General features: G+C 53.0%; 1 protein-coding gene across 1 annotated transcript in view; it reads right to left on the bottom strand.

Moving 5' to 3' along the window:
- Positions 1-21485, bottom strand: part of LOC142910690 (TPR and ankyrin repeat-containing protein 1-like) — a 35707-nt gene extending 14222 nt beyond the window's left edge. Inside the window, exons 1-14 of the mRNA XM_076060083.1 lie at positions 21199-21485; positions 19995-20143; positions 17710-17824; positions 16439-16595; positions 15514-15638; positions 14976-15077; positions 12064-12199; positions 8777-11397; positions 6540-6780; positions 5649-5848; positions 4291-4428; positions 3866-4027; positions 1159-1321; positions 498-586 (exon numbers count right to left, since the gene is read on the bottom strand). Of these exons, the coding sequence (XP_075916198.1) occupies positions 498-586; positions 1159-1321; positions 3866-4027; positions 4291-4428; positions 5649-5848; positions 6540-6780; positions 8777-11397; positions 12064-12199; positions 14976-15077; positions 15514-15638; positions 16439-16595; positions 17710-17824; positions 19995-20143; positions 21199-21243 (4443 nt within the window). The 5' untranslated portion in view covers positions 21244-21485. The remainder of the gene's footprint in view (positions 1-497; positions 587-1158; positions 1322-3865; positions 4028-4290; positions 4429-5648; positions 5849-6539; positions 6781-8776; positions 11398-12063; positions 12200-14975; positions 15078-15513; positions 15639-16438; positions 16596-17709; positions 17825-19994; positions 20144-21198) is intronic.
- Positions 21486-22143: the final 658 nt, after the last annotated feature.

A 22143-nucleotide genomic window follows, 5' to 3' on the forward strand; every position in this document is an offset into this window, starting at 1 on the left:
AACCTTGTTTTTTATCATCTCAAAACTGGCAAAAGGGTCGCCGTGGAAATGTTTTAGCTCTGCTATGTTCTGAGTGGGCCACCTCTGCCAAAGGCCTTGGGTTACAAGATGTTAAATACCTCGCCTGGGATACAGGAAGTTGTGGGTTCAATCGCGACCCTGATGCCTGGAGTTTGCATGTCTCCCTCCCTCTATCTCTCTCTCTCTATTCGTGGACGCATGGAGTTTTCTCCGGGCACTCCGATTTTTCCCTCCACGTTGATCAATGTGCGTTAACAGGATTTGGCTGCTAGATTAGCCAGCGCATTGAGCTTTGATTTGTGGCCAGGTTGCTTCCGAAAAAGAGCTCTACAACTCAGTGGGCCTTGCCTGGTCAAATAAAAAAGCTCAGTTTAGTGAAATTGGTAACCGAGAATTCAATAACAAGCACTGGCAAGCGACGGCTGGACTGCCACGCTGAGGCCCAGGTGTCCAGACCGAGCTGTCTTGGCACTCACCTTCCAGCGACGATGCTTGAAAAAGAAATCTCCCTGAGCGTTCCACTCCTCCGGCGTGGAAGAGCGCACAAAGACACCATCATCCAGGCCTGCAGGGCATAAGACAAAGGTCTCCCGTATAGCCTTAACAGACTGTTGGGGAAAGTGCTGTTAAGCGAGCTAAATCTTACAATGAGAGGAGAGAGGCAGGAGAGAGCGTGGAGGGCGGTGGGGTGAGATGAGAGGGGAGAGGCGGGAGAGGACATGGAGGTGAGTATGGTGAGATGAGAGGGAGAGGCAGGAGAGGACATGGAGGTGAGTATGGTGAGATGAGAGGGAGAGGCAGGAGAGGACATGGAGGTGAGTATGGTGAGATGAGAGGGGAGAGGCAGGAGAGGACATGGAGGTGAGTATGGTAAGATGAGAGGCAGGAGAGGACATGGAGGTGAGTATGGTGAGATGAGAGGGGAGAGGCAGGAGAGGACATGGAGGTGAGTATGGTGAGATGAGAGGGGAGAGGCAGGAGAATGGAGAGTGCCGTGGAGTGAGACGAGTGCTAGTCAGTGGCTGAATGGAGGCTCTTGGGACAAGCAGGATCGTGCGAGCGCAAGTTGGACGGCCGATCGGCTCGGGAGCCGGCGGAGCGTTATCGCCGAAGCGGCGACGCGACTCCGCCACCCACCCTCCTCTTCGCCCGGGGTGGCACGGACGAGCGTGACGAGGTTCCTCCCGACGAGGTAGCGGAACATGGGCGTGCGCTTCTCCTCGTGGTCATCGAACACCCACAGGTTGACCCGGGCGCGCGTCACCGCCGTGTACAGGCGCTTGAGCTCGCCGACAAGCACCTGGGGGAATGGATACGGCGCGGTGAGCCGGCGCGCCGGCGTCGCCGCGTGGCCTCGGTAAAACCCCCTTGGCAAGTGGAAACCCTGCCGCTCGGTGTAGCCGCCGCCCTCCGCAGCGTGTGTGTGCGTGTCTGTGTATGTGTGTCTGTGTGTGTGTGTGTCTGTGTGTGTGTCTGTGCGTGTGTCTGTGTGTGTCTGTGTGTCTGTGTGTGTGTGTCTGTGTGTCTGTGTGTGTGTGTCTGTGTGTGTGTGTCTGTGTGTCTGTGTGTGTGTGTGTCTGTGTGTGTGTGTGTGTCTGTGTGTGTGTGTGTCTGTGTGTGTGTGTGTCTGTGTGTCTGTGTGTGTGTGTCTGTGTGTGTGTGTCTGTGTGTGTGTGTCTGTGTGTCTGTGTGTGTGTGTCTGTGTGTGTGTGCGAGAGACGTGCCGAGCGTGCGGAGGCGCCCGGCGCGTAGCGTCGAACGTCTTTCACGCCGTACGTAGCCAACCGACCTTCGTAGGAGGCGCGTGGGATGAAGAACAACGAAACTGAACAACGCGAGAAGCGGTCCTGAAGAAGGAGGGGCGTTTCAGAGAGCTGTGAAAGCGCACCCTGAAGGCGCGCGATGCGGCGGCCGTCTTTGTTCAACGGGCCAGCCAAAGGCCGCTGCAAGAGTGGGGCGGAGTTTGCGGCGATGGTTTGCGCTCGGTGACGAGATCAGCGATGGTTTTGACACAAACCGTTCCAGCTTGCCAATTTTCACGAGGGTACAAAAAAATGAAACCCCCGCGCCAATTTTCACCCCGGGGGATTCTTCAAATGCCTTTTCATCGAACAATGTCGATGACGGCAACGGTTTGCGTTTGACAGAGTGCCACCTCCCTCCTGTACGCTGGGTCGTCCCAGAGTGCTGTACACCTTACATCTATCTATATTCTTGGTTCTTTCGGTAAAGTCACCACCACGTAGAAGGGAAACAATAAAATTATAAAAAAATAATTAAAATAAAATTCTCATGACGTTTCGACTGCAGCACAAGCAATCATCATCAGGTGTGAAAACCACAGCGAGAAAATTTGAAAAAAAGTGGTGCTAACGTTAAAAATAACCGCCACTTGTTTCAAATTTTCTTGCTGTGGTTTTCACACCTGATGGTGATTGCTTGTGTTGCAGTCGAAACGTCGTGAGAAATTTATTGTTTTATTTTTTTTATTGTTTCCCTTCTACGTGGTGACTTTACCGAAAGAACCAATAATATGAATCCCTGCAGTCACGAAAGCTTTAAATAAAAAATCTTACATCTAATCTCAGATGAGGTCAAGCGCCAATTCACAAGGTGACTCGGCACTTGACCCGCCAACAGGCATGAGTCTGCCAGTCGCGGGCGATGATTACTGCCACGTGTAATCGCCACTGAGTAATCGCCTGGAATATTTGCTCAATATGCTCATCAGTTCTAAGAAGCTAAGCTGGTATTTGGGCCTGGCTAGTGCTTCCACGCGTGACCGCCATGCATAACACGTGCTGGAGGCCGCAGAGCTCCGTGATGAGCAGCAGTGGGAGAGGTGTAGCAACATCAAATTGTTATACTGCGCTTCCATGCTCACACGTCTAAGCTCCCCGACTTCGTCAACTGACGTTGACCGGCGTGGTGAAGTATGGTCAAATCACCCCCCCCCCCACCACAGCCCGCCTGGCCAATGGGGAGGCCCTCATCCAGCAGCGGAGTGACGAGACGGCCGAATGTGCGCACGGGGTTCAAGCGCTGCTCCGAAGTCGACTCGGGTTTGTGAACGTCAGGTGGAGAGGCCCTGTGGGGGGGCGAACGCTCGGCACGGTCAGCGGTGTCGGTGGAGCCGGCTTTGTGTGCGGCGGCAACGACGTCAATAACCGGACGACGCGTCCCGTTCAACCAGATCTGTTGCCGCCGTGTGAAAAATAAAGTCGCTTTTAAAAACTTCCTGTCTACCGCAAGGCACTCTGGGAATGCGCGATCTGAGAAGCGTTGCGTGACGGGGAATGTGAGAAGTGCTTTCACGTGGAGGACAGGGATGTGCGGGTGCCACAGTGGCGAGATGTTAACTATCTCGCGTGGTACAGAGAAGGTCACTGGTTCCATCCCCAAGCCTGGCACCTGTGTATTTGGAGTTTGCCTGTTTCTCCCCCGTGGGCATGTGGATTTCTCTACGTTTCCACATTTAGAAACATGCATTTGGAGTATTTGGCTGAGGAAAAATGAAATCCACATCATAAGCTAATTCACTGAGCTATGATTTGTGGCCAGGCCGCTTCTGAAAAAGAGCTGTGTAGCTCAGTGGGCCTTGCCTGGCATGATTTGCCACAAGTACTGTGTGTGGTGGTTAATGCAGACTTGATGCCTTGCAAAATGTTTCTATTTTTAAACCTCCTGTTTAATTTCCCAGAAAGGGTTAAAACCTTTTCTTATTTTTAATTATGTAAAAAAAACATCTTTAAAATATCAACGAAGGAGAGGTATCGTCCGCTTGCTTTGTGTTGTGCAGCGATAGCTGGCCAGACAAGCGAGCGACCGTTAGCGAGGAGCCGACCTTGTGGGCAATGGGGTCAAAGTTGAGAGGGCGGGAGCCGGGCAGCAGCACCTCCTCCTCCAGCAACGTCTCCTCCAGCGGCCGCGGCGAGGGCACGGTGCCGGCGTCGTCGCTGCGGGCAGGCGCCTCGTACGAGTTCACCACCCGCCACTCCTTGGTTGCCTGCGCACGGCCCCCCCCGCGGGCGTAAAGAACGCGGCCGGAGCGAGGAGGGTCGGCGGGGACGCGCGCACGCCAGACGCACGAGCGAGAGAACGAGACGAGCGGAAAGAGTTGAGCCGGCGTGACCAGAAGGAGGGCGAAGACGTGCCGCCAGGGCATGATGGCCGCACCGAGGAGTCCCCTGACAAGGAGGGAAAGGTGGCAATATCGGGGACACGTGCAACGGGCACCAAGCGGAGGCCGTGGGGGGGGGGGAAGCTCGCCTCCGAGTCGGAGAAGAAGTTGTAGAGGAGAACGTCGTCAAACTCCAGCCCCTTGGCCTCGTAGACGGTGAGCACCAGGCCCAGGCTCAGCTCCTCTGGGAGCTGCTCCTTGGCTTTCTCATTACAAACCAGGATCACCTGTCGCGCGCAAGAGGCAAAGGTACCCCCTGTAGCGGCACCACGCAAGACTATTGGGGCGAGTGGCTCTGCTGAGCACGAGGGGGGTGGTGGTGGTGGCCAGCACCACGCCCGGCCGCCTTTGTTTCCCAAGCGCTGAAGTTTACACGCTGCACAAGATGGTCCTTTAAGGCTGAATCGACCAGTAATGGAACCCAGGTTTCCGGCTGATATCCACTACACCATGCGTGTTTACCTGTGTAATGACTCGCGTGTAAGGGGGCATACGTGCACACTCACAAGCAGGCGATAACAATGCGCTACGTGTAGACGAGCCCTAACCTGCACCGAGCACTCCTTACGCTCGAGTACGGGCTCGGCTTGGAACTGCGAGGCTACATCTGAACACTAGCACGGTTGGTTACGTACGGAGGCGAAAGAAGTTCAACGTACGTTACATCCAGAGGTATCTCGGTAACAAATCGTTCGGGCCCATTTCTCAAACGAGGGTGCCATGCGCTTCGTACGCGAGTGGAAAGCTAAGACACGTACAAACCGCTGTTGCTAACTGGTAACTGATCCGATAACCGGCTTGAGCAACGATTACCGGTTATGAAAGTTTAGGAAACGGCAACCGATTCCAGTGGAACTTTTAAGTAACGAATGCACCGATTGGCGCACACGCGGACGTACAAACCTCACGGCGGCCTAGATCACCCCTCGGTTACATTTGTCCTAGTTACTGGGTCGAAAAGAGATAGAGGGGCAAGCCCTGCAATTGATTTATTGCTCATGCCACTTCCGGAAGAAGGGCTTCCAATAGAGGGTATCTGGCATTGTCTCCTAAGCTAACGTCTTGGAAGGAGGAGGCGTACCCTCACTTGATCCCACCACGCGTAACCTGCCAGTCGACTGCGGTGTGCCCGTGTGTATTGCAGAGTGGATAGTGGGGGAGGGGAGGGATTTGAAAAACCTGCTCCATTGTTGCAGCTGCTGTGCCCCGGAATCAACGACCGCTGGATTGCAAGTCCAGCGTGCTGCCTATGACACCCACCGCGGCAGGCAGCTCCCTTCGTTCCCGAGTTTAAAAGGTTACGTTTACTGCTGCAGATATCTACACGTGCCGAAAACCGGTTCAGACCGCTTTATACCGGTTTCATACCGGTTTCCACCAGGTTGTACACGGATTACAGATGACAAAAAAAACAAAGCCGACCTCCGCCGCCCAATGGCAAACAAACCTGGTGCGCCCCGAACTCTATGGGCTGGGCGCGGCGCTGGTGGCCTCGCAGCAGGATGGCCAGGTCCTCGGAGCTGCACGAGTCGAGCAGGACGGGCAGCGGCCCCGCGAACAGCCCCTGGTCCCGTGGCAGCCAGTCCAGCGACTCGGGGAAGAAGTGCTGGAGCAGGTCCACGACGCTGGAGGCGAACGCCAGGATGCCTGGCGCGAAGGGACGCAGGGGGCACGTGGGAGAGGAAGGACCGGCGGTGGTTACGTGGGGGGGGGGGGATCGTGCGGAGGCCGCGTGTTAACGGACCAAGTGTTTAAACTCGTGGTCCCGACCTGAGAAGAAGGCGCGGCTTGACTTTGCGCCGAGGTTGTCGCGTTTTTAATAGCATTACGAGAACCGGCGATACTCAGCAGCAGTAACTAATTGGCACGTTTTGATTACGTGACAAACCTTACCAATTTGCTGTGTTGGGTGGTGGTGGGTTTAATGACGCATTTTCACATTTACGCAATCTAATAATGGTTGCGAAAAGCCTCCATGTTAAACTATCTGCTGCAGGCTTCACCGTTCAATGAGCCCGACTAGTTTTGCTCCCGGCTGCATTCACGGAAGGGCGGCGGTGTACGGCAAAAAAGGGCCCTTCCCCAATAACCACAGCGGATTCATTAGATGCCGGTTCAGAGCCCGAGTCCAACCAGCTCGCTCAAGCCGACTCTGCCACACGGAGCCAAGGAGAGTCACCGAACACGGGCGGACGCCCCCCCCAAGGGCGCGTACCTCGCGCCGGGGACATCCGCAGACCCGGACCTCGGTGGCAGCGACGGCGGCTCGGCGTGCCACCCGCCTGCCCCCCCCCCCCCCCGCCCAGGCGCAGGCCTGTACGTGTTCGCGAGCGCTCACCCGAGTGCGAGCGGTAGTTCTGGCAGAGCTCGTACAGACGCTTGGGCTTGCGCACGTCGATGCGCGAGCGACGCGCCGCGCCGCCGCCGCCGCCGCTTGGCGGGAGGCTGGCGAAGTGGAAGAGCGAACGCAGCTCGCTGAAACGGAACGCCACGCCGCGCACGATGCTCTGGGCCGTGTCCCCCGTGAGGAACATGGCGTTGGGGTCGGCGCAGCAGCGCATGAGCAACGCCAGCTCGGCCTGCGCACGGGACACGGTGGAGTGGTGGTGGGTGGAGGGGGCGAAGGGGGGGCGGCGGTCGCAGGTGACGGCGCTCGGTCAGTCGGCACCTACTTTGCCGTCGTCTCTCCACCGTCAACGTCCTCCCGCTGCTGGGCAAACGCCTCCCGGCGGTGTCGGCGGCTCTTCGCCGTCGCTTCTCCGAATCGCCGTCGTCTGTCTACACCGCTTTCTCCTTCCTTGGAACCTCTACTCCGCCGTTAGTCTCGCCCGTCAGTCCCCCGACGTCCTAGCCGGATGTCCCGGCCCAGGGTCTATCTCAGCGTTTTTATTTTGTGGGAGACGTTTGTTCCGCTCTTTTTGATTCCCAAGTGTTGCTTCACACTTTGGCCCGTCGCTCCTGGTTATTTTCACCAATGGCGTGCTGTACACCTCCCTAACCTTGCTATTTAGTTATGGACCCGGTTAATGCTCTGTGGGTCACCGTGGTGAAATACAAGAATCCACACGTGCGCAATGCAGTTTAACACGTCACGTAGGCTTTCGCGACCAATATCATCCGTAATAGAGGTTTTTGGGTTAAATCGCGTAAATATATAAATGTGTCGTCAAAACAGCCAACTAGTAAGGATTGTCACGTAAACAGAACGTGGCCAATTCATCACTAGTACAGCACTAGTGTGTAGTGTCATGTATAGTAGTGTAGTGTATAATGTAGTGTATAGTGTAGTGTATAGTAGTGTATAGTGTAGTGTATAGTGTAGTGTATAGTAGTGTAGTGTATAGTGTTGTGTACTAGTACAGCACACCGGTTGTGCGTTGGAGAGCCAAGCCACAACATTTACAGTCTGAGTACCGTGACGTTTCGCCAGTAATTACAATTAGCTTCATCAGGCAACAGCCAGATTTGTGGAAAAGTCTTACTGTTCCGTTCCTTATATAGAGGCATAGATGTGTTGACCACGCAGCTGGGCTCTTGCACAATTGACGGGGGGGGGGGGGGGGGATTACTGAGGCAACGTACATTATGCATGTGCATTATGCGAGGCCTTTGAACTTGTCCTTCCTCTTTATTATTCATTGTTTATTAAAATAGCCCTACCAATGGCAATCCCTATTGAAGTACGCTGCTCTTTGTAGGCACGCATTTAAATAACGTGTTATTTGATGATTCGCTAACCACGCAGCACTAAGGCGGTAGCGAATCATCAAGCTCGTCCCTTGGTGTGGACCAATCAGTTTCAAGGACAATGCCACATATATTATCATAGTGTGTGTTTTTTGTTTGCATTTTGACTGCAGGTATTGTGGTTAATGCAGTAACATTAATCCTTGTAAAAAGGTTTCAGTTTTGTTGCCAGAAAAAAAAGGGGAAAACCCTATTATTTTATTTTGGTACTGGCAAAGGAGGTCTAATGATGTAAATTCTGATCTCGTCCGAAATTCTTATCTAGGTACCAATTTTCATAATTTTTCAGATGCATCCAAAAATCAGGAACACATCTCCAAATGTGCCCTGAGATCTGGAGATCTGTAAAAAAAAGAGCTTTATAGTTCATATTCTTGGTTCTTTCGGTAAAGTCCTTTCATTTCGGGTCTTAATTGATTGTTCACGCTTACGGTGGCTTTCAGACCGCATCCATTATTTTCGTCTCCCCCCTCCTCTTTTCCAAACATAGATGGACTCGTCCATCTGAACAAACTTGTCAAATCGCTCTGCGTGGTGCTGACGTTAAGAAAAAAACGCCACTTTTTTCAAATTTTCTTGCTGTGGTTTTCACACCTGATGATGATTGCTTGTGTTGCAGTCGAAACGTCGTGATGGTTTTATTTTTATTATTTTATCGTTTCCCTTCAACGTGGTGACTTTATCGAAAGAACCAAGAATATGAATCCCTGCAGTCACGAAAGCTTTAAATCAAAATTTAGCTTCATAGCTCATCGGATTCCTCCAATGCAAATAAACGTTCCGATTCCGACCGACTTAACGCGTGCACCGGCACGGTTGATTTTGCACCTGCGTGAAGTCCTGGATCTCGTCCCCGTAGAGCTCATGTATTGACCAAGGCGTGACCTCGAGCCGGCAGAGGCGAGAGTAGATGTGGAACACCAGGTCCTCCTCGTCAAAGAAGCACCTCTGGGACTTGACGTGCTGGTAGGCGCGGAACAGCCGATGCACCTCGCCACGGTCCCCGGTGAAGTTTGGCGCCCGCTTCCGGCCCAGCTCCTCGTAGTGCTCCAAACCGAGGACCCCGTTGGGGCTCTGGAGGGCCTCCACGGAGCCCTTTACGAAAGACTTGATCTCCATCCACACCGTGGCAGGGTTATACGGGCTCTTCCCCTTCACCATGGCGGGCCAGATGTCGCTCGTGAACACTTCGTACGTCACGAACTTCCTGGGGTCCTCTTTTTTGGATTCGTGAAGTTTGCCGATGTCCGCCCGGTGGTCTTCCTCGTCGTCAGGATCCTCTTCCATCGCGTCTTCTGCGTCGCCGAGGCCCAAAATGTCGTCGTCCATGGACCACCCGCGGACGGCTTCCTTTAAGCTCCCGTCTCCGTTCCTGGCAAAGAACGGGTTCGCGAGCGACGCGTCGAGCAGCAGGAGGAGTTGTCGCGAGTTCAAGAAGAGCGGAAAGTTCTCGTCTTTGACGTCCTGGAGCCTGTACACGCCGCTGATGTCAACGGGCGAGTAGTGCCGGGTGCCGGTGGTAGATTTGGACAGTTCCACAAAGTTCCTTTGCGCCTCTCGAGACAGCACGTGGTTCTTGGTGACAAACATCTGATGAAGATGTTCACAAATTGGAGCGGCGCCTCCCTCGGGCTGGTGACTTGCGAGCCGTGCGGCACCGAGCTCGGCCGCAGGTTCCAAGAAATCATTTCCTCGGTCGACGTCGAAAAGCTCTGAAGCATGGAGGCAAGCTTCTCGTTCCGGCTCGCGCGTTCCCTTTCGGCCGGTATCACCTACACAGCCGTTCTTCACGGGGCAGTCAAACGCAACGTCCTCCCCGACTCCCGCGTCGTCCGGCAACGGAGGCGGCGGAAGCGCGGCCTTCGGGATCCACGGCTCTCCCCGGAGCGCGGTCGTCTGCCAATACCTGTCGAACGTGTTCCACAGCCGGTACATCAGGCACGTGGTCTTGCCGGTGCCCGAGCGGCCAACGAGGATGATGGCTTCCGAGGGCGTGGGGTTCAGGTTGATGACCGAGTGCTCCAGCTCTCCCACGCGGAACGGGTATTCGATCGTCTGCTCGGGGCAGCGCAGGACGTTGAGCGCCACGGTCGTGCCGAAGGTGTGGAACTTCTCGATGTTGTACTCGTTCTCCATCGTGCTCGCCGGAGGAAAGTAATCCCGGGCTTCCGCCGACACGGGCCGGGCACCGGTGGAGCCGCCCGCCTTGACGAAGAGCAGCGGGTACCTCCGCCGCACGTTCTGCTGCGAGGGGAACGATGCTCGCTCGATGCCCTTCAGCTTGCGGCGGAGCGAGCAGGACGTCCCACGGTCGCAGGAGGAAATGATCCTCTTTATTCTGTGGTCGAGTTGCTTGTGATCAAGGACAATGTCCCAAATGCGGATGATCTCGCTGTAGACTTCTCCAGTCGTCTCTCCTCCCGAAGTAGACTCTTCGGAGCCGGTGATTTTCTCGGGCTTGGCACTGCAACGTGGCGAAAAGTCGATCGCCAATTCCCAAAGCAGCCTGGCGGCCCTGTCTACCCTGGCCTCAAACAGCCTGATCTCGCTGGACTCGGCGACGCCTTTCACTTTCTTGATGCGGTGAAGGTGCCAGTCACCGTTGCCCAGCGAGTAAATCACCCTCACGATATTCCTCCTCGCGGCGCGCGGGAGGCTCTTGTCGTTGAGGGTTCTGAGGGCGTCGCGAGTGCACTCGATCTCCCAGGTCAGCGATTCGAAGTCAGGGCCCGCCGTGCCATCGTCACCGTCGTCGTCGCCGCCGCCGTCCCCGACACCGTCCTCGTCGCGGGCGTCTTCGCCGTCGGACAAACCGTCCGCTTCGTCGGGCGCATCCGGAGGGCCGCCGCCGCCGCCGGCTTGGCGTTCGGCGACGCTCGGGGGCGGCTCGGCGGCCGTCGGCGCGGGAGACGCCGGCTCCGCGGATCTCGCCGCCCGCGTCTCCGCGGGGTCGTACTCCTCGATGAGCCCTTCGATTTCTCGGGCCAAGGCGTCTCGGGCCAAACTGACCGCATCCTCCTTCGCGGCGTCCACTTTTTCCACGTCGCCGTCGTCGTCGTCCTCCCCCGCCTCCTCGACCGTTTCGCCCACGGGATCGGAGGCGAGCGCCTCGGGCCCGGCCGCCCTCCTGCGCTCCGGCGGGCGCCTGCGTCTCCCGCCGTCGCGTCCGCTCCCGCCGCCGCCGCCGCCTTTCTGCTCGCGGGCGAGGCTGTTCCACGTCCGCACGCGGGGGTCTTTCGGCCCGACGCCCCAGAACGCGCGCCTCCCCGCCTTGTTGCGGCACGCGCCGTCGACGCGGCACGCGGCGAGCAGGCGCAGTATCTCGTCGTGGCGCTTCGAGGGCGGCGAAGAGAAGACGAGGTGCAGCAGGGAGTTGCCGCCCGCGTCCCTCGCGTTGACGTTCGGGGCTTTCTCCAAGAGCAGCTTCAGGACGCGCAGCCCCTCTTCGTCTGGCGACAGATAAAAAAACACGGCGCAAACCGATAAGCAGCTCCTGAGAAACGCGGTTCTCTGCGCCAATCGCCCGGAGGCGCGCCTCCCGACCCTGTCGGTTCTCGCGAGCTAAGCAGGCGCCGAGCCCGCGACGTGGCCCGGGTGGCGAACTGACGTGCCGGCCAGTTTGCCCGTAGACGGCCGCTCACCGCCACGTGGCGGAGTTAGACTGATGGCCTTAATCTTAGTTGTCTTGTGGTTGTTGTTGTTGTTGTTATTTGACTTGCATCCCACTGGGATTTTTGCACACAGCGTTGGTGTACGGTGCTATTTCAGGAATATTTTGATATTTTTGTTCCTGTATTTTCTGTTTGCACAGTCAACACAAAGTCACTTTAAGATGTTTTCTTGTTCATGTTTTTTGTTTGTTGCGGTTGCACCCGATTCAAGAGCCGAATGGCTCACAGGGCTAAACCAAATAAATGAACTATGAACTAACTATGAACTATGTACTGTAATAAAGAAGTTGCCTATCCAAAGTGTCTCCAGAACCCACCACACATAACGGCGCAAAATTAATTAAACATACGTGCAATACAATAGCACCCCTGGGTTAACACACACTCTTACGCGTTTCCCACTTGCGCACCTCGAAGAATCACCGCGCACTTCTTGCTACTTACCATCAATGCCCTTGTAAAGGATGAGAATCATCGCGGCGTGCAAGGGGTTGGCGCCGATGGAGGCGGGCTTCGCGCCGTGGCTGAGGAGCCACGTGACCAAAACGGCGATCCACTTCTCTTGACCCGGGGCCAGCAGCTGTGGCAAGAGGACACTGGTCAAAAAGTACACGGGAGGGCCCTCCACACGCCAGTTCACCACGGGTCTCCTCCCTTGAAACCGTTCTCGCTTAGGTTAAGTCAAAAGTGATTTGCCTACCCCAAATTAGTTGAAGCGGTGCTCATCTGCTGTTTCACGGCCCTAGCCAGCGGTGTAAACTCTGCGTTTCTACGGTGGGAGGGCGAGTCGATCCACACGCCAACTGCCGCTGACATCCTCACAAAGTGGTTGCTCATTTTAAAGTTTTGATTTAAAGCTTTCGTGACTGCAGAGAGAGATTCATATTCTTGGTTCTTTCGGTAAAGTCACCACCACGTAGAAGGGAAACAATAAAATACGTGACTTTACCGAAAGAACCAAAGAAGATGAATCATTGCAGTCACGAAAGCTTTAAATCGAAATAAAATTCTCACGACGTTTCGACTGCAACACAAAAGCAATCATCATCAGGTGTGAAAACCACAGCAAGAATTTTTTTTTTTCAAATTTTCTTGCTGTGGTTTTCACAGCTGATGATGATTGCTTTGTTATCAAACGGTTGAGGGGTGATGATGATGGGTGAAGTGAACTCCCAACCAGGATTAGAACTCACAGCCCTCTAACTGGGAGCCGTTTGCTCTGCCACTGAGCCACCCGGCAGGTTGCTTAGATCACAATCACCGCCTAATAAGACACGGATGAGAAACGCAGAGAGCCGCTGGGAAAACACCGGAAAATAAAAGCTGGAAATTACGCAAAAAATCACAGCGAGACATCCGTTGGAATGCACCGAGAGACAGGGAGAGGGAACAACGTCGATTAGAGAATAATCACGCGTTAGAGGCTGCTGTATATTTGACTTTTCCAAAAAAGAATTAAAAAAATGCGATCTTGTCTGTCCCTTGTAGACATTTGTGTGTTATCTTTGAGTTCCAAGAGTTAAAAAAAACAGATGCAGCAAAAAATAAATTAGCACAGTAGTTAGAAATCGAACAGGCTTGGTGGCTTGGAATGATAACAAGTTCACGTGAACCTGGGAAACGCCTTCCTCGAGCACAGGCATCACCAGAGAGGCCATACCCTGCTGTTTGAACTGTGCCCAAGACAGGGAACTGGCCACACTCAGTATCTGAACATTAATTTAGAATACATCCTGGTGATTGGAGTCGAAACGTTGATAATGACAGCCACCGCATATGAATATTCTTGATCATGGTATTAAACTTAACTTTGATGAGGACATACGACTACATGGCAATGCAGCTCAGGGTAAAAAAGGTTTTGACTATTTTGCATGACCTTATGAACAATCACCGACAGGTTGAGTCAGCCTACAGTGCGAATGCACTAGTGGCCACGGAAGGTAATGACAAGGGTATCAGTTATGAGTGTGAAGGGACTGGTGGCTACAGGAGGTAATGACAGGGGTATCAGTTGTGAGTGTGAAGGGACTGGTGGCTACGGGAGGTAATGACAGTGGTATCAGTTATGAGTGTGAAGGGACTGGTGGCTACAGGAGGTAATGACAGGGGTATCAGTTGTGAGTGTGAAGGGACTGGTGGCTACGGGAGGTAATGACAGGGGTATCAGTTGTGAGTGTGAAGGGACTGGTGGCTACAGGAGGTAATGACAGGGGTATCAGTTGTGAGTGTGAAGGGACTGGTGGCTACGGGAGGTAATGACAGGGGTATCAGTTGTGAGTGTGAAGGGACTGGTGGCTACGGGAGGTAATGGCAGGGGTATCAGTTGTGAGTGTGAAGGGACTGGTGGCTACAGGAGGTAAGGACAGTGGTATCAGTTGTGAGTGTGAAGGGACTGGTGGCTACAGGAGGTAATGACAGGGGTATCAGTTGTGAGTGTGAAGGGACTGGTGGCTACGGGAGGTAATGACAGGGGTATCAGTTGTGAGTGTGAAGGGACTGGTGGCTACGGGAGGTAATGGCAGGGGTATCAGTTGTGAGTGTGAAGGGACTGGTGGCTACAGGAGGTAATGACAGGGGTATCAGTTGTGAGTGTGAAGGGACTGGTGGCTACGGGAGGTAATGACAGGGGTATCAGTTGTGAGTGTGAAGGGACTGGTGGCTACGGGAGGTAATGGCAGGGGTATCAGTTGTGAGTGTGAAGGGACTGGTGGCTACAGGAGGTAACGACAGTGGTATCAGTTGTGAGTGTGAAGGGACTGGTGGCTACAGGAGATAATGACAGGGGTATCAGTTATGAGTGTGAAGGGACTGGTGGCTACGGGAGGTAATGACAGGGGTATCAGTTGTGAGTGTGAAGGGACTGGTGGCTACGGGAGGTAACGACAGTGGTATCAGTTGTGAGTGTGAAGAGACTGGTGGCTACAGGAGATAATGACAGGGGTATCAGTTATGAGTGTGAAGGGACTGGTGGCTACGGGAGGTAACGACAGGGGTATCAGTTGTGAGTGTGAAGGGACTGGTGGCTACGGGAGGTAACGACAGGGGGAGTCAGCTGTGAGTGTGAAGGGACTGGTGGCTACGGGAGGTAATGACAGGGGTATCCGTTGTGAGTGTGAAGGGACTGGTGGCTACGGGAGGTAACGACAGGGGTATCAGTTATGAGTGTGAAGGGACTGGTGGCTACAGGAGATAATGACAGGGGTATCAGTTATGAGTGTGAAGGGACTGGTGGCTACGGGAGGTAATGACAGGGGTATCAGTTGTGAGTGTGAAGGGACTGGTGGCTACGGGAGGTAATGACAGGGGTATGACCAGAAACATTCTACGGCCACATCGCAAACTCATCGACCCACCTGAAAGAGGGAGTAGAGACTCACTAATGACGCCGGCTCCACTCCCACCACAGAATTTAGGGGTCGGAGGTCATCGGGCGTACACGCCACTATGTACATCTCCTGTTATTTGCACACCGGACACAAATAAAAACCAACATCACCCACACACGTTCCACGACAAGAGGGCTATCCCCCCCCCCCCCCCCCCCCAAGCATTAACGTCGGCCAGGTTAAAACCAGCACGAGTCGTTGGAAAACACCGCCGTTAATTCGAACAGGGCACGATCACTACGGGAACTGGGCGTGCATCGAACGGATCGCGCAACATTAAAACGCCGCTGCGCGTGCCAATTCACACGCGCCAAGCTGACGGCAGAACGGAGCGCCGTAAAACCCCCGTCGTTGTGCCGTACGATGCTCCAGGGTGCCCGCAAACGTCGCCTTGCTCTCAGCAGACGCGTGACACGATCCCACGAGGCCGAGCGGGAGATGCCGCCGCGCCCGTAGGGGCATCAGACACGACTGGCGTGCGCGACTCGCGGTCGGCCGCACGTGCCTTCCAGAGGCCCTGCTCTGCCATCTCGCGCAGCAGCTGTTGCCACACTTTCTCCGTGTGCAGCAGCGCTTCTTCTTGAAGCATGCGGAGAACCCCTACGAACAGGCTCTTGTTGTCGGTCTTGCCTGCGGCCAACACAGACAGAAAGGCCACCAAGTCAAGCGTGGGAGCATACGTAAAAGACAAAAACGTAGCAATGTCACACCGTAGGGTGTAAAAACGAAGGGAACATTTACGTGAAAAAAACTACCATTTGTGTGTGCGCGTGTGTGCGCGTGTGTAAACGTGCGTCAGCTGCTGGTGAGAAAAGTGGCGTTCGTGTGCGTGTTGATCATACGTCCATGTGTGTGTCAGCTTCGAGTGAGGAATGCGGTGTTCGTGTGTGTGCGTTCCCAATGTGTACAAAATAACAACGCGCACCGTCCACTTACAGCACCTTGAGATGAAATCACATTTAGATGCACGCTACACAGATCCACATTATCTAGGAGGTGACCTCTGTGTCTAAAACCACACGTGCCTAAGAGATCAAATCACATTTAGATGCACGCTACACAGATCCACATTATCTAGGAGGTGACCTCTGTGTCTAAAACCACACATGCCTAAGAGATCAAATCACATTTAGATGCACGCTACACAGATCCACATTATCTAGGAGGTGACCTCTCTGTGTCTAAAACCACACGTGCCTAAGAGATCAAATCACATTTAGATGCACGCTACACAGATCCACATTATCTAGAAGGTGATCTCTGTATATAAAACCACACGTGCCTAAGAGATCAAATCACATTTAGATGCACGCTACACAGATCCACATCATCTAGGAGGTGACCTCTGTATCTAAAACCACACGTGCCTGTGTTGCGGTGTGCCCACAAACCGTATGACATTGCGCCTAATGATCCCAAGGCATACTAACGGTTCATGGCCTTGAACATTTCCATGAGGAATTCAACGGTGAGGTTGACAGTGTGGCCAGAGGAGACAAGCAGGACAGCCAGGCCATGTTGCAGCGCAGCGACCGCTTCCTTTGCCTCGCCCAGCCCAGCGAGCGCCGTGCCCAGCTGATAGTAACCCTGCACACAAAGACAAAGATCCCCCCTTGGAGCCTCAACAGACTTTTGGGGAAAGTGCTGTTTTGCAAACCACCTATGAAGACCAGCGTGGCACACGAGGGGGTGGGTGGCCAGCACCATGCTGGGCTGCCCGTGTCTCCCTAAGTTGCGATTATTTACACAATGCACCAGGTACTCATTTGAGGTCGAATCGAACTCGGCGGAAGCCTAGGAACGGTTCGGATAATGGTCACTGGTGTTGGCAATGAGTGTGGGATTGTTTCCTGAAAAAAACTTTCTATGAAATTGCAGTTCATGTGGGTAGGCAAAGAATTTACCTTGTTTTTTACTTTAAATTTTACTGTGCAACACAGTATAGTAATTAATAAATACATACACTATATAGTTTATACAGTACGGTACTGTAAATTGCTCTGTTATGCTAAATTATCACCATTTCTTGAGACTCCTGGGTAGGGCTAGGCCATTTTTCGACTTACGATGGGGGGGTCGTCGTAACGCATCTCCGTCGTGAGTCGGGGACTACCCTGTACACCGGGGCAAGGGCCCAGGACAAGTGTGGATATCTCTCACGACAGTTTTAACTGTGGGTGGACATTGAACACAGGTGGTGGGGTCGTTAAGAGCAACGCGCTAAACCGCTGAGACGCTTACTCCACACGTAACACGATCGCCTTCGCCGGGGCTGTGCCAGCCTTAGAGAAGGTGCTTGGTCGGAGCACGTGCACCAACAGCATATGCAGGTTATCTAGGAAATATTTGATACGTGTCTAGATTTGTGTCTGTCTCTGTGTGTCCCTCCCGTCTCTCTCTCTCTGTGTGTGTGTGTGTGGCTGTGTTTCCCTCAACTCCCCGTCTGCGTGACATCCCACATTGCTGTTGAGCGGGCCTATCTCTCCCTGGGGGCTGTAAAACAAATTCCGTTGGGGGGGGCCACATGATGGCACAACTTCCAAATGCATTTGAAAAGCAGTTGGCAATGCCAAAAGGATTATACCAAATATGAATTAACGTAGCATCTGACCAGCGTACATATTTACACAGACGACAATTCGCGTTGTTGACTATGATGATGACTCGTGCAAAGGTGTGGCTTGCCGCCTGCAATGAATACCTTGCACCATTGCCGGTCAGCGTCGATGGACTTGCACGACATGGTCACAGCATCTTCGAATCTCCCCAACTTGACGTAAGTCATGGCCATGTTGCAGAAGAGCAGGGAAACAACTCTGCCAGGAGTCACACGTCAGCTGTCGCTTAATGCCACGACTCGGGGTTTGTTTCACTGAAATCCACTCGCAGCGATTAATGAATGAATGTCATGATTTACAGCAAAGGTCTCTAGTTTTTTTTTTTTAAAGGGCATTTACTGCCAATGCAACAGTTCATCCCACGAAAGCACAAACACCTCCTGGCATAGGCCTGGCCTACAAGGGGAAGCATTATCACCCGTTATTACATCTCGGACCCAGCTGATGCCTGTCTCTATGTGTAGTGGTTGGTGGCACTGTGCCATGAACTCAGTTACCCGGGTTCGATTCCCAGTCACGGCCACCACCAGTGACGATTATCTGAACCGGTCCTGGGCCTCTCCTAGGTCGACTCAGCCTCAAATGAGTACCTGGTGTGGTGTGTAGTAAACATCGCCACTGGGGAGACAAAGGCGGTCGGGCGTGGTGCTGGCCACCCACCCCCTCTTGTGCGGTGCCGGCTTCGTAGGTGCTCGCTAACAGCACTTGCCACTACAGTCTGTTAAGGCTACACGGGGGATCTTTGCCTTTGTATTTTGTCTTGCTGTCTCTCCTGTATCTCTGTATTCCTTTGTCTACCCTCGGTGCCTGTCTCTATTGGTAGTTCTCTTCACTTTAAGTTAATTTCACGAGTTATTTACTGTGGGTACTTTATTTAATGCAATTACACTGATTGTTTTTGGTCTCAGCCAAGAATGATCGGTACAAGTCTAGGCCTAGCCTAATGCATGGTAAATAAACAGTCAAAAGTGACTACTTTCTGTTAAAACAATTACTATTAAAATGTTTCGTGGTATTCATAAACAAGACGGAAGCTTGTGTTGCCTCCGAAACGTCGCGATTTCATTTTTAGTCGTTTTCATTATTTTATTTTTTTACCTAACGTGGGACTTTACCGCAAAAAAACAAAGAGCACGAATCCTTGCAGTCACGGAAAGCTTCAAATCAAATTCTAGATTTGAAGCTTTCGTGACTGCAAGGATTCATAACTCTTTTGGTTTCATTCATGTGTCGGGAGCACAGTTCAGAGACGACCTGGATTATATATACACAGGTTAAGGGAGGGGCTGGGATAAGTTACCCCTTTGATAGCGATCAAAGGAGCACTTGCCCTGAAACGTGAAGCAGGCGTCTTCTTTGGTTCTATCGGTAAAGTCACGTAGAATGAGAATAAAATAATAAATTGATAAAATAAAATAACACAATAAAATTCTCACGACGTTTCGGCCACAACACAAGCGGCCTTCATCAGGTGAAGGGACGAGACTGTCTGGTAGGACAGCGCTGGAGTGAAAGAGCCACGTTCAGATCACGACTTTTAAGCTGTGTGAGAGGAAACAAAGCGCCCTCAACTTTAGCACCACGGATAGCTACGGGCCCCGTTCAGACGGACGAGTTCATCCATGGTCGGAACAGAGGAGGGGGAGAGAGACAGCTTAGAGTCGCGGCATCTCTTCAGAAAGGTGAGAGACTCGATTAGTTGAGCCTTCTTATCCCAGGCGGTTGAGGGAAGGGCGGGGGGGAGGAGTCAGCAAATCAAAGTTCAAATAAAATCCCGACTCGGGATGGTTGCGCAACAAGCGCCGAGTCTCCATCGCACAACGCACAGCAGCTGCTACCTCGCGACCGCGTTCCTTGACCCTGTAACAATCTCACGTTGTGACCTCCAGCCGATCAGCGCCACCACATTGATTATTCTTCTTTGGTTCTTTCGGTAAAGTCACCACCGTCACCACGTAGAATGAGAATGAAATAATAAATTGATAAAATAAAATAACACAATAATAATATTCTAACACGACGTTTCGGCCACAACACAAGCGGCCTTCATCAGGCGAAGGGGACGAGACTGTCTGGTAGGACAGCGCTGTAGTGAGAATATTATTATTGTGTTATTTTATTTTATCAATTTATTATTTTATTCTCATTCTACGTGGTGGTGGTGGTGACTTTACCGAAAGAACCAAAGAAGATGAATCCTTGCAGTCACGAAAGCTTCAAATCGAAATTTAACCACGTTGATTATTATTATTGTCAACGCCGGGGCAATCCCGTGACGACGTACGCGTGTGACCAAGCTGAGATGTCACAAATTCCATTTGGAACCTGCCCGTTAGATGTCACGATATGCGTCTGCATTTGACGATACCTGCCGACAGAGGCGGAGTGGCAGAGTTGCAGGGACAGAGCCTCCTCGTAGATTTTGAGGGCTTCAAGGTAGTAGCCCATGTGAAATAAATCCTTCCCCATCCGATTCATTACGATGGAGAGCGCATCCACTTCTTCTACAAATTCAGCCTGCACACATCACCCAACACAACATCAACACATCACCTGCACACATCACCCAACACTACATCAACACATCACCTGCACACAACATCAGCACATCACCGACAAACATCACCCAACACAACATCAACACATCACCTACACACATCACCTGCACACAACATCAGTACATCACCTGCACACATCACCCAACACTACATCCGCACATCACCTGCACACAACATCAACACATCACCTACACACATCACCTGCACACATCAGTACATCACCTGCACACATCACCTGCACACATCAGTACATCACCTGCACGCAACATCAACACATCACCTGCACACAACATCAGCACATCACCTACACACATCACCCAACACAACATCAACACATCACCTACACACATCACCTGCACACAACATCAGTACATCACCTGCACACATCACCCAACACTACATCAGTACATCACCTACACACATCACCTGCACACAACATCAACACATCACCTGCACACAACATCAGCACATCACCTACACACATCACTCAACACAACATCAACACATCACCAACACACATCACCTGCACACAACATCAGTACATCACCTGCACACATCACCCAACACTACATCAGTACATCACCTACACACATCACCTGCACACAACATCAACACATCACCTACACACATCACCTGCACACAACATCAGTACATCACCTACACACATCACCCAACACTACATCAGTACATCACCTACACACATCACCTGCACACAACATCAGCACATCACCTACACACATCACCTACACACAACATCACCTACACAACAACATCACCTACACACTACATCACCTACACACTACATCACCCACACAACATCACCTACACACTACATCACCTACACACTACATCACCTACACACAACATCACCTACACAACAACATCACCTACACACAACATCACCTACACTACATCACCTACACAACAACATCACCCACACACCACACCACCGTGTGAACCACGTGGTGCACCACCACCACCCCCTCTCCTCTCTCCCCGTGTGCGCCCTCCTACCTGGCTCATCGTTGCCTGCTGACGGGTTCCGCCGATGCCAGCCATTGGCGAGGTTACACGCGAAAAACTATTCCCTCGCGTGGCGGTGCCGGCGGGCTGATAGGAGGGGGAGGTCCGACGTTTCGCGCCGCCGGGCCCGGGGTGACGCGACCCCCAAGCTCGTTTGCGACCACGTGCGAGGCCTTAATAGGGCGCTTTTAGAAAACGTAGCGCGGATAAGGCGACCACGTGACAGCGAGGCTAGAATTCCGTAGAACTGATAAGTGCTGCCCCTCCCCCGTAGACTCCTGTTAATACGCACTGTACTTTAACACGCGCAAGAGTACTGTACCTGCCCCCCTGTTACAGTCGTCCACAAACCCCCCCCAGCTTATAACCAATTTGGTTTCGCCCTCCCCCCCAGCTTGTAACCAATTTGGTTTCGCCCACCCCCCCAGCTTGAAACCAATTTGGTTTCGCCCACCCCCTTAGCTAGTAACCAATTTGGTTTCGCCCACCCCCTCAGCTTGTAACCAATTTGGTTTCGCCCACCCCCCCTCAGCTTGTAACCAATTTGGTTTCGCCCTCCCCCCCAGCTTGTAACCAATTTGGTTTCGCCCACCCCCTCAGCTAGTAACCAATTTGGTTTCGCCCACCCCCTCAGCTTGTAACCAATTTGGTTTCGCCCACCCCCCCCAGCTTGTAACCAATTTGGTTCCGCCCACCCCCCCCAGCTTATAACCAATTTGGTTTCGCCCACCCCCTCAGCTAGTAACCAATTTGGTTTCGCCCACCCCCTCAGCTTGTAACCAATTTGGTTTCGCCCACCCCCCCTCAGCTTGTAACCAATTTGGTTTCGCCCACCCCCCCTCAGCTTGTAACCAATTTGGTTTCGCCCACCCCCCCCCAGCTTGTAACCAATTTGGTTTCGCCCTCCCCCCCTCAGCTTGACACCAATTTGGTTTC

The sequence above is a fragment of the Petromyzon marinus genome, unplaced genomic scaffold, assembly GCF_048934315.1.
Source record: "Petromyzon marinus isolate PM22_M1 ecotype Great Lakes invasive population unplaced genomic scaffold, UKy_Petmar_22M1.pri1.0 PM_G_Scaffold_15, whole genome shotgun sequence".
NCBI lineage: Eukaryota > Metazoa > Chordata > Hyperoartia > Petromyzontiformes > Petromyzontidae > Petromyzon > Petromyzon marinus.